The 12,665-nt window shown below is 45.2% G+C and overlaps 1 protein-coding gene across 2 annotated transcripts in view; it reads left to right on the top strand.

Moving 5' to 3' along the window:
* LOC309551306 (cytochrome P450 2C18-like) overlaps positions 1-12,665 on the top strand; it is a 160,157-nt gene that overhangs the window by 46,381 nt on the left and 101,111 nt on the right. The window contains exon 8 of one of the 2 annotated variants that reach the window (XM_082251839.1): positions 7,788-7,972. The exons of the other annotated variant lie outside the window; for it this stretch is intronic. Within the exon in view, the coding sequence (XP_082107965.1) occupies positions 7,788-7,972 (185 nt within the window). The remainder of the gene's footprint in view (positions 1-7,787; positions 7,973-12,665) is intronic. 2 annotated transcript variants of the gene reach the window in all.

Raw genomic sequence — 12,665 nt, 5'->3', positions numbered from 1 at the left:
GCTCTGCAACTTTGCCCTTGTAACGTGGATCAAGAAGGGTTGCCAACCAGTAATTATCCCTCTCCTTAATAGCACAAATCCTCGGGTCCTTTTGCAGGCTTTGCAGAATCAGGGAGCCCATGCAACGTAAGTTGGAGGAGGCATGAGCTTCTGAGTCCTCTGGGTCACTTAGGATGACATTGTCAGCACGAGCAAACTCTCCCCAACCACATACAACTCCTGGGGTTTCTGGGGAATCAAAACCATCCCTGGAAGACTGCTGTATGCTATCCTCTTCCTCTACATCCATGCTGCCGAAATCCTCATCCTCCTCCAGGGTCTTTTGTGGCCCTGCAGGAATGATATCTGCATAAAGGGGGCCTTGTGAGGAAAGGAAGCCTCCTCTTCCTGACGCTGTTCTGCTTCGAGTGCCCTGTCCATGATTCCATGCAGCGTGTGCTCCAGCAGGTAGACCAGCGGGATAGTGTCACAGTGATGGATGCATCGTCCCGCCTCCGCCTCCTCAAATGGTGACAGGATAATGCATGCATCCATAATCAAAAGCCACTAGTGTGGCAAAAAAAAGCCAAGCTCCCCCTGACCCTGTCCTTCTGCATATTCACACAGGTACTCATTGATGGCCCTCTGCTGCGTGTGCAGTGGCTGCAGCATTGTCAATGTTGAGTTCCACCTGGTGGGCATGTCACAAATGAGGCGGTTGGTGGGCAGGTTGAATTCCCCTTGAATGATAGATAAGCGAGCACTGGCAGTGAACGAACGGCAGAATTGGCCACAGACTATTCTGGCCTGCCTCAGGAGATCTTGGAAGTATCTGGTCAAGAAACGCTGCACCACCAGATTCAGAACATGTGCCAAGCATGGAACATGTGTCAAGTGTCCCTATCGGAGGGCGGAGAGAAGGTTGGTGCCATTGTCGCATACAACCATTCCTTGCTCAATCTTTCGTGGCATCAACCATCTCTGAGCCTGCCCCTGCAGAGCTGACAGAATCTCTGCACTGGTGTGACTGCTATCCCCTAGACAGACCAACTGAAGCACAGCATGGCTTCTTTTAGCTTGCGTAGCCACTTGAACGCATAGGGAGCACTGCTGTGGCAGAACCAACACTAGCTTTTTGGAGGCGTGGTGACAAAACAAGCTGCAACACTGAACCCTGTCCTGCATCCTTCCCAGCAGAGTTACCCAGTGCACCGTGAAAGAAATGTAACGTCCCTGTCCATGCCTGCTGGACCAAGAGTCAGCAGTAATGTGCACCTTCCTGCTGACCGCTTTGTCCAACAAGGCCAAAACACTACCTTCCACATGACGGTAGAGAGCCGGAAGGGCCTTACACGAAAATAAATGCCTTTTTGGGACCTGCCACTGTGGTGTAGCACATTCCACAAATTTGCGAAAGGGAGCTGAGTCTACCAGCTGAAAAGGCAGCAACTGTAATGCTAGCAATTTGGCCAAGCTAGCATTAAGACGCTGAGCATGTGGATGGCTGGGACAGTATTTCTTTCTATGGTTCAAATATACTGGGGTAGTGAAGTTTGCCTGCTGCTCAAATCAAGCAGTGGTGTACTGCTAACAGATTGGGTGCAAGTATCTGTGCCATTCATTGCTATACCATCATCCCTCTCAATGCTGGTATTTGAGAAGGCATGAGGTATAGTAGGGTTAGATATCGTAGATGAGGAGCAAGGTGATGTATGCTTGTTTTCATCTGGTGCCTCTTTCAGGTGCTGTTGCCAATGGACTGCATGGCAGGTCATCAAATGCCTTGTCAAGCATGTGGTGCCCAAGCGGCTGATGTTCTGGCCACGCTTGATCCGCTTTAGACAGATTTTGCAAACAGTAACACTGCGGTCTACTGCACAGATGCTGAAAAAAGCCCACACTAATGACCTTTTGGAGTCCACAGGGATTTTCCAGCACCCTGCACCTGTGGAGCTCTGTGATGTGACGCAATAGGTTGGCTACTGCTATGGCGCAATAGGTTGGCTACTGCTATGGCTCAATAGGTTGGCTACTGCTATGGCGGCCCCTGGAGCACATCCTGCCTCATTGGAGCTGTGCATCCTCCTCATCCTCCCCCTCCTCCTCCTCCTCCTCCTCTATTATGTCAGGCACCCAGGTACAGTCAGTGAACTCATCATCCCCTCCCTCCTCGTCAGTGGGGCAAACTTGGCAATATGCTTCAGCTGTGGCAACATGACTGCTGGTTTCTTGTCCGTCATTGTCACCCCCTCTCTCTAGGCTCATGTTATTCCCTTCATCAACCTGGGAACCAACATCACAGCTTTCAAATTGCTGCGCATCCTCCAGGAGCATGTCATTGGCACTATGATTAAATAGTTCAGGTGACTCCTCCATGCATGATGGTGGGGCAACTGAAGGAGTAGCTGTGGAGAAGGAGCCTGTGGAACGAGCCACTTTGGCAGCTGCGGTGGAAGGCAAACTACTGGGAGTGTGGGTGTCAGAGGAAGAGGAGGATGAGGACGGCTTATTGATCCACTCCACCAACTCTTCCTCATGTTGTGGATGAATAGCACGGGCAGCACCGGAAATAAAGGACGGGCGTGCCTTGTCTGCAGAGGATGCACTATGTCAACTGTGATCACTTTTCACAATGGACACAGTGGCCTGTGAATGTCGGTCTCTCCTTTTCAGCCTTTTGGACATGATGTTGATACAGATCAATATAGGGTATACGCAACTGACCAATAGATACTCAATGACCTGATATGATGTAATTGAGATAGCCCTATAGATGAGCTGTGGTGGTTATAGATGTATGCAAGTGACCAATTATCAATACTCTCACTGATATCTGATGTAATTTATAATCCTATAGATGGATGATCTGTGATGCCTATAGAATGTTCCACAACTGAGCAATGGTTACTCTGGCTGATATCTGAAGTGATCTCTATTCCTAGAGGTCTGTGATGCCTATAGAAAGTTTCACAACTGAGCAATGGTTACTCTGGCTGATATCTGAAGTGATCTCTATTCCTATAGGTCTCTGAATATTATAGAATGTTGCAAAAACTGACCGATGAACAATACTGTGACTGGTATCTGATGTAAAAAAAGAAAGCTCTCCCTACCTCACACAGGAACCTGGCCTTCCCTACACTGCTGCTCACTCACTGGCGCTATACTGTCTAATATGATGTAAAGGAATAAATCTCTCCCTACCTCACACAGGAACCTGGCCCTCCCTACACTGCTAGGAATGTCTCTCTGCACTGTCTGACTCAAAAAAAAACCTACTCTCTCCCTGCCTGAATCGCCTTCCTGTCCCTGTCTCATCGCCCGCACAATGACACTACACGCTGCGACTGCGCGAGCAGCCTTTATGTAGTGTGGGGCGTGTACTTGGCCCCTGAGCCACGATTGGCTAAAGGCAGCCTGCATTTAGTCCAATCATGGCAGAGATCATTTGATTGGCCAAAGCATGAGGTCAGGGTGCATGCTTTGGCCAATCATATAATGCGCTGCACACGCGGCACGCGTGCAGTGCATTATGGGAAAATCGAATTTCCCACTAAGAAGCACATTTGTTCGTCATTCGAAGAACGATCGAATGACAGATGTTCCAGTCGAACATATGCTCGACACAAACTCGAAGCTCATCCCTATTTACTATCTTTACTCTGGAGTTTGATACATTTTTTTACTGTGGAGATTTGTAAAGTGTTCACAGTTTTTTTTCTTCTTTGTTTATATGTGCATTTTTTGTGCTGATTTTGTTTACACTGTATATATATATTAGCATGTACTGTATATGTTATATGGATTTTTATTTTTCAGTGTGATGAATATTAACCACTGCCGCACGACTATTTACGGCGGCAGTCAGCCCCTCACAGGCAAAGTGACGTAGGGGTACGTCACTAGCCTGTGAGGCTCTAGGGGGCGAGCGCACGCTGTCAGAGACGCGCTCCCGCCCGTTCACGGACCACCCGTGCTTGTGACCGGTGGACCCGATGTCTTCCGGCCACTCGCGATCGTCCGCTGTGAAGGAAGAAAGGCAGGCGGCTAATGTAAACAAAGCCGCCTGTCATTCTCCCCTGTGTAACTGCAGAGATCATACGGTCCTGCTATGCAGGATCGTATTTCTCTGTTGTTACACAAACAGCCACATCCCTTCACAGTTAGAAGCACGCCCCTAGGGACACACTTAACCCCTCCTTCTCCAATAAAGTTAACCCCTTCCCAGCCAGTGTAATTTTTACAGTAACAGTGCATATGTATAGCACTGATTACTGTAGTAATGTCACTGGTACTCCCAAAAGTGTCAAAAATGTCAGTCAAGGGTCCGATCTGTCTGCCGCAATGTCGCAGTCCCGCAAAAAAAATCGCCACCATTACTCGTTAAAAAAAAAAAAATGCCAAAAATCTTTCCCTTAGATAGTAAATGCAATAACTTTTGTGCAAACCAATCAAAATACGCTTATTGCGATTTTTTTTTACCAAACATATGTAGCAGAAAACAAATTGGCCTAAAATGTTAAAAAATTTAGATTTTTACATTTTTTTGGGGGGAATTTCATATAAAAAAATGTGAAAAATATTGTTATTTTTGAAAAATTGTGGCTCTTTTTTTGTTTATAATATTCACTTTATTACCTCACCAGATTGAGCGCCGTTCCATTTATCTGTATTTCGGTACAAAGCAAGGTATATTCATCAATCAATTTGCACCCCTTCTCCATGTCCCCGCTCTATTAGATCTCTCGCTCACTCTAACATTCTGTTAATATACAGAACCAGAGAGGTCCAGAGTCCCCTTAGTTATATGTATAATCTTGCTGCTATGGGAACTGCTGCGATCAAAGTGTTTGACAGATGTTCCTTCCTACAGCTGCCGTTTTGGATGCAGCTATAATGGGGACATTGGCTTACTTTTATATGCTTCTAAACCTATGAGTAGGCCTTTAGATGTAAACAAAGCCTCTGATTGACAGGCTTATTGCCAGCAAGCATACAATCAACAAAGCCGAGATTGGACAGACAGACCAAGTAGAAGTCCCATACAGGTCTTTGGCATTCTTCCAGACTATTGAACAACCTATCTGACATGTCTCTATTGACTTCAGTTATTTTCAGATTCAGGTTCAGATTTTTGACAATTTGTGGCATTTTCAGCCAAACTACTGCAGACAAGTGAGGACAGTTTGAACAATACAAATTCCAATTCCGCATGTACCATTTTTGCTTTCAGGACTCCTCTTGTGCTGTCCTCTTTATCTGAAATTTAGTTAATATGTCTTCAGACATTCATAGACAAGCCACGTTTCTAAGCACATTCATAAGAACCAGCTTTGTATAAGGCTGGGTTCACACTGATGCAAATTGGATGCAGGTTTTCCCCGCATCCAATTTGCATGACAGGATAGTGTGACTGGCTCTCAATGGAGCTGGTTCACACATTAGGAAAGGGTCCTGTGCGTCTTTGGTCCCATTTCAGGTGCAAATTCAGGCAAAAATGTGGACTTGAATCGATGAACAGGGGCGCACCGGACCCCCTGCTGTGACCCACAGCTGCATTAGTGTGAACCCAGCTTAAAAGGCTATACGCTTGATAATACACTTTCCCTCCTACCAGTTCATCCATCCAGAAATCTCCCACTGATACAGAATTTTTTTACAATTTCTGCATCAAAACCTCCTCTTTCCCCATTGTATCCATCTGTTTTCTTTTAGATCATGTGTTTTCATTGCTTGGGTTCCCAATTCTGTTATATACAGTATCTCACAAAAGTGAGTACACCCCTCACATTTTTGTAAATATTTTATTATACCTTTTCATGTGACAACACTGAAGAAATTACACTTTGCTACAATGTAAAGTAGTGAGTGTACAGCTTGTATAACAGTGTAAATGTGCTGTCCCCTAAAATAACTCAACACACAGCCATTATTGTCTAAACTGCTGGTAACAAAAATGAGTACACCCCTAAGTAAAAAAGTCCAAATTGGGCCCAAAGTGTCAATATTTTGTGTGGCCACCATTATTTTCCAGCACTGCCTTAACCCTCTTGGGCATGTAATTTAGAAGAGCTTCACAGGTTGCCATTGGAGTCCTCTTCCACTCCTCCATGATGACATCACGAAGCTGGGGGATGTTAGAGACCTTGAGCTCCTCTACCTTCCGTATGAGGATGCCCCACAGATGCCCAATAGGTTTTAGGTCTGGAGACATGCTTGGCCAGTCCATTACCTTTACCCTCAGCTTCTTTAGCAAGGAAGTGTTTGTCATGGAGTTGTGTTTGGGGTCGTTCTCACGTTGGAATAATGCCCTGCGGCCCAGTATCTGAAGGGAGGGGATCACGCTCTGCTTCAGCATGTCACAGTACATGTTGGTATTCATGGTTCCCTCAATGGACTGTAGCTCCCAGTCCTGGCAGCACTCATGGTGCCCCAGACCATGAAACTCCCACCATACTTGACTGTAGGCAAGACACACTTGTCTTTGTACTCCTCACCTGGTTGCCACCAAACATGATTGACACCATCTGAACCAAATAAGTTTATCTTGGTCTCATCAGACCACAGGACATGGTTCCAGTAATCCATGTCCTTAGTCTGCTTGGCTTCAGAAAACTGTTTGCGAGCTTTCCTGTGCATCATCTTTAGAAGAAGCTTCCTTCAGAGATGACAGCCAAGCAGACCAATTTGATGCAGTGTGCTGCATATGGTCTGAGCACTGACAGGCTGACCCCTCCACCCCTTCAACCTCTGCAGCAATGCTGGCAGCACTCATATGTCTATTTCCCAAAGACAACCTCTGGATATGACGCTGAGCAGGTGCACTTAACTTCTTTGGTGGACCATGGCAAGGCCTGTTCTGAGTGGAACCTGTCCTGTTAAATAGCTGTATGGTCTTTGCCACTAGGCTGCAGCTCAGTTTTAGGGTCTTTGATATCTTCTTATAGCCTAGGCCATCTTTATGTAGAGCAACAATTCTTTTTTTTTCAGATCCTCAGAGAGTTCTTTGCCATGAGGTGCCATGTTGAACTTCCAGTGACCAGTATGAGAGAGTGAGAGCGATAACACCAAATTTAACACACCTGTTCCTCATTCACACGTGAGACCTTGTAACACCAACAAGTCACATGACATGGGGAGGGAACATGGCTAGTTGGGCCAAAATAAGGACATTTTCACTTAGAGGTGTACTCACTTTTGTTGCCAGCAGTTTAGACATTAATGGCTGTGTGTTGAGTTATTTTGAGGGGACAGTAAATTTACACTGTTATACAAGCTGTACACTCACTACTTTACATTGTAGCAAGGTGTCATTTCTTCAGTGTTGTCACATGAAAAGAATTAATAGAATATTTACAAAAATGTGAGGGGTGTACTCACTTTTGTGAGATACTGTATGTATATCTGTTTTAACTATTTGCAATAAAAACAGAGGTTTTGGTTGAATACATTTGCAAATATATGTGGAAAGCTCCTCTGCAGTGTAGTATCTAACTTTAATTTAACATAGCTCCCATCTTAAGACAGAGCAAAGAATAAATTGAAAGCAGATATTCATGGAAGGGAATGTACAGGCCTAGAAGCCCAGTGTAACTGATGTTTTTATAGCATAAATTTGCAAATAAATGTGGAAACCACACTGCTTTGTCAAGGTCCCTCTTCTTTTGTTTTGTTTGTTATGTATTATGTATGCCATGATGTTGATATTGTTACCAATGTACTGTATGTCTTTTTGTTGTAAACTGTTGCAGAACACATTGTCAGTATACTAATCAATTCTAATCATTTATTTTTTTAATATTTAACAGAAAAAGTGCAAAAAGAAATTGAAAAAGTTATAGGCACAGCACAACCAAAGCTAGAACACAGAAAGCAAATGCCCTACACTGATGCTGTTGTGTGTGAAGTTCAGCGCTTTGGTGATATCGCCCCAGCTAACGTTCCACATGCAACAGCTTGTGATGTCACATTCAGAGGCTATTTGATTCCAAAGGTGAGTTACTAAAATATGTTGTGTAATATGTGTCTTATGGTAATAGATGTGAGTCAGAAAGAGTTGGGAGAAACCAGCCCTTTAGCTACATATGAAAAAACAAAGGAAGAGGTTAATCGAACCCCACATATATTGGGCTTTAAAATGGGACCCATAAAAACAAATGTAGCACTGCCTCCATGGGAGCTGCTTAGATTGGATTCCCCTGGGTTACCCATAGCAACGACTTGTAAATTCTTAGCACTTTAAGTCCTTGGCTCAGTCAGTAAACAGTCCAGGGGATTTTTTTTTTTTGTGTGTTTTATTTGAACTTGGATGGGAGAAGGGATGAGTGGAATACTCCGACTTGAACTATGCACAATGCAAGGCCGCTGCTTCACCTTATCACAAAAGTGAAAATAAATTGACTGTTCCTGTTTGAATATTCTCTTCAGGGTTTAACAACTCAGCACCCCTGTCATGTACCTGGGTGTCCTTGAACCGGGAGCTTCCCTGTTCCATAGCTTGCAGCCTTATCTGCTGTGTCACAAAGAAGCTCTGGAGTTTGTGCAGTGATTTTCCAGCCTGTTGCTTTACTTTTGGACTCACTAGCTCCACTTGCTGCAAACAATGTACAATTTAACCCGCTGTGATCAATGTACCATTTACTCAGCTTTCAAAAAGCAGCACTTCCTGTTTCTCAATGCCTGTTTGTTTGGAATATCTTCCTGTTCCTGGGTGTGCTGCTTGCTCTTTGATAGACTTTCGTGTATGAACTTTTGCCTGTATTCTTGACAGTTTTGGGGTAGTTACTCAAAAAATTTAACTAGTTACTTCTGTAAATTGTAAAGAGATAACTTTACTAGTTACTGCATTTGGAAAGTAACTTCACTACTTATTACTTTACTGTCCTCTTTCTTAATTGACCGTGTAGAAGAAGATACATGACACTCTTTCTGCATAGAGTTTATTGTATAAACACAGGCTTTGGGAAACATGAGAACAAAACCTGAAAAAACAGAATAAAACATAAAGTGCAACAAAAAGTCATAAACTTCATCTCTCTCTATTCTTCGAAATGACAATTGTATGGCACGGCATGGGTAACGCAGGAAAGCGCGCTCCTATAGCCTAGTAAAGTAATTTAGTTACCTCCTATAGCCTAGTAAAGTAGTGTAGTTACCAATATTAGTATTGTAACTAGTTACATTACTTAGTTACCAAAAAAAGTAATGTAGTTACTGTAATCAGTTACTTTGTAACTAGTTACCCCCAACACTGATTCTTGACCCCTCTTCAGCCTGCCGAATCTGTACTTCACCGCCAGCTTGTGTATGACTTCTGCCTGCCTGACCATTCTTTGGATTACGTTTGGATACCGATTTGCCCGATCTGTTGCCGGGCCTGATCCCTGACTACGTTTTCGTCTGAATCCTCAGCACTCAAACTCCACTTCGGACTTTACTTAACAGGTACCTAACATAACAAATGGGCCATAATGTCAGTGGACCCTGCTGAGATTGTTAAGGCGCTTACGCATCAGGGACAATTGATTGGAGCTCATGAACAGCATATTTCTTCTCTGGACGCTAAGCTAGATGAACTTTGTGCTATGCTAAAATCCTGTTTGCCTGGCTTCTCTGTATCTGTCCAGACTCCTGCTCCAATCCAACCCACCTCTTCTGTGCCCCTCAAACTTTCCTTACCTGAAAAGTTCGGTGGTGACACCGAGGACTGCAGAGGTTTTTTAAACGTTTGCCGTTTGCACTTCCGCAACAACCCTGGGGCTTTCAGTACTTCTTCTGCCAAAGTGACATTTGTAATTTCATTGTTAAAAGGGAAAGCCCTAGCATGGGTCTCTCCTGGAACGCAATGATCCTGTGCTGCAAGATGCTGATAGATTTCTGGCTTCTCTTCAGACAGTATTTGACAAGTTGGATAGAGCTTCTGCAGCCGAGTGCTCACTTTTGGACATACAACAAGGTAACAGGACTGTGGCACAGTATGCTATTGAGTTCCGTACCCTGGCGGCTGAGACCAAATGGGACTCAGGGGCATTACGTGCAGCTTTCCGTAAAGGTCTTACAGATCGCATTAAGGATGAATTGGTCTATAAGGACTCCCCAGAAGATCTTGAAAAATTCATAGAGTTATGTGTTCGTCTGGATCTCTGGTATCATGAAAGGTGCCAGAAGAGACTCAGAACTCGTAAGCATCCAAGGCCGGTATATCGCTTGGCCCCTAACTTCCAAGCACCACCTCAGCCTAAACCTGAAATTTCTGTTGAATCCAAGTCGCCTGTGGAACCCATGGAAGTCAGCCATCTCCACCTCTCAGAATCGGAGAGACAGAGGAGGCGTGCATTGGGCTTATGCTTATACTGTGGACTTAAAGGACATTTGCTATCTGGTTGTCCAGCCCGTCCAATAAAAGGCAGGGTCTAACCAGTGTCGGAGGAGCTGGGTTACACCTTACAAATACTTCCTCCAAAACCAAGATTACTGTACCCTCAACTTTCCACTTAGCCTCTAAACTTGTCTCCTGTGAGGCTTTTGTAGATTCGGGAGCCGCTGGTATATTATTCTTGGATTACAATTTTGCTAAAGAAAATAACATCCCATTTGTTTCAAAGTCTAGACCCCTGAGTATTCCCACCCTGAATGGACAGCCGTTGGGAGATGGCCTTGTCAAGTTTGAGACCACCACTATTACCCTTCAGGTAGGCGCACTCCAGAAAGAGGAAATCATTCTGTCTCTTATTGATTCCCCACTTCTGCCTTCTCAGGAAACTATCAATATCCTGGCTAATCAGCGAATTTGCGCATTGGCGCGAATGAGCATGCGCGCCCAAACACGGGCAAACGCAGTCAGGAATGTGCGTGCGCCAATGCGCACGCGCGTACGCCATGTGTAATGGCGCTTGCCGCCAAACGGCCTATTTAAAGCCAGCAGCCACAACAACTAGTTGCTGGATGATCAACAGCCTCCCGTTTTCCCTGTGCCTTATAAACCTGCTGATCTTGACTTCCTGTTGCCGACCCGGACTGTTTGACTTGCTTCTCCTGGCTCCTGACCCCTTGGCTTGCTCTTGGATTCCTGTTGTCTTCTCCAATACTTGACCTCGGCTTGGCTCCTGACTTCGCTCCAGTATTCTCCCAGTCTGTTCCTGTTTGTACCTTGTAACTGCCTGGCTTGCCAAAGTGTTCCGGACCTGCTTGGGACTTCACAACTAGTTGGTTCCTGCTTTCATCTGGTCATCTCAGCCGGTAACCCGTGCTACTTCGGGCACAGCACTCCCTGTCCCACTTCCAGGGGTGCTCTGCACCTAGCCGCAAGGGGGAGCCCTCTCTACACTCCGGCTTCGGATCATGTACGTGACAGTATCATCCAGCCATGACAGAACCCGAGAGAGGTGCCTCCCCGCTGGAAGCCCTGTGCCAGCAGGTTACAGCATTAACCCAGGCGGTGAAGAATCTTCAAGATGGTTACTTCCAGCTGGAAGGTCGTCTACAGTACCTGACTACACCATCTCTGGCAGCAACTCCAAATCCACCCGCTGCAGTCTCCACCTCCGCTCCTTCAACTCAAGGACAGTCAGCTCCCACTCCTACTATGATGGCTCCACCTCCTGAACCAAGAGTTCCTATACCTAGCCGCAAGGGGGAGCCCTCTCTACACTCCAGCTTCGGATCAGTTACGTGACATGCCTGTTATCCTTGGCTACCCTTGGTTACAACAACACAACCCTTCCTTTGATTGGGTAAAGGAACTCTTGGCGGTCTTCCTGTTATTTGAACTGTTTATCTCGACCCACAATACTTTCTGGTTGTCTGTTGGCTTCCGCGGCCATCCCTCCTACCTTGCCTCATGAATACCATGAATTTGCAGATGTGTATTGCAAGAAAAAGGCGGAGGTTTTACCTCCACTTCGTTCTTTTGAAGGTGCGATTAATCTGATCCCTGGAGCACCTCTTCCCAAAGGAAGGGCCTATCCCCTGTCTCTGCCTGAACAAGAGTCCATGGAGGAATATGTAAAGGACAACTTGGAAAGAGGTTTTATTCAACCCTCTTCTTTTCCAGTAGGGGCAGGTTTCTTCTTTGTCGAAAAGAAGGATGGGGTCTCCGACCATGAATAGACTATCGAGGGATAAATCAGATCACTATAAAGGACTCCTTTGCCTCTTATTCTAGAGTTATTTGATATGCTTAAGGGAGCCGTTCTCTTCACCAAACTTGACCTCAGAGGGGCTTATAATCTGGTTCGAATTAGAGAGGGGGACGAGTGGAAGACAGCTTTCAACACCCGCAATGGACCCTATGAGTATCTGGTTATGCCATTTGGACTCTGTAACGCTCCTGCTGTCTTCCAACGTTTCATGAATGACATTCTTCATGACTTCAGTAACCGTTTTGTGATAATCTATCTGGATGATATCTTAATTTTTTCCAAGACTCACCTTGAGCACCGCTCACATGTAAGGCAAGTATTACAGCGGCTGAGAGAAAACCACCTTTATGCAAAGATTGAGAAATGCAGTTTCCATCAAAACCAGATATTTTTTTCTTGGATACTTCATAAATAGTGTCGATTTCCAAATGGACCCACAGAAACTCTCTGTTGTCTTGGAATGGCCCCAACCAACCACTTTGAAGGGACTCCAAAGCTTTCTGGGGTTTGCAAATTACTACAGGCGTTTCATCAAGTGTTTTGCCT

Source organism: Pelophylax lessonae (genome assembly GCF_965119305.1).
Source record: "Pelophylax lessonae genome assembly, chromosome: 3".
In the NCBI taxonomy this organism is placed as follows: Eukaryota; Metazoa; Chordata; class Amphibia; order Anura; family Ranidae; genus Pelophylax; species Pelophylax lessonae.
The sequence above is the reverse complement of the archived record's forward strand: the minus strand, read 5'-3'. Positions and strand labels throughout refer to the sequence as shown.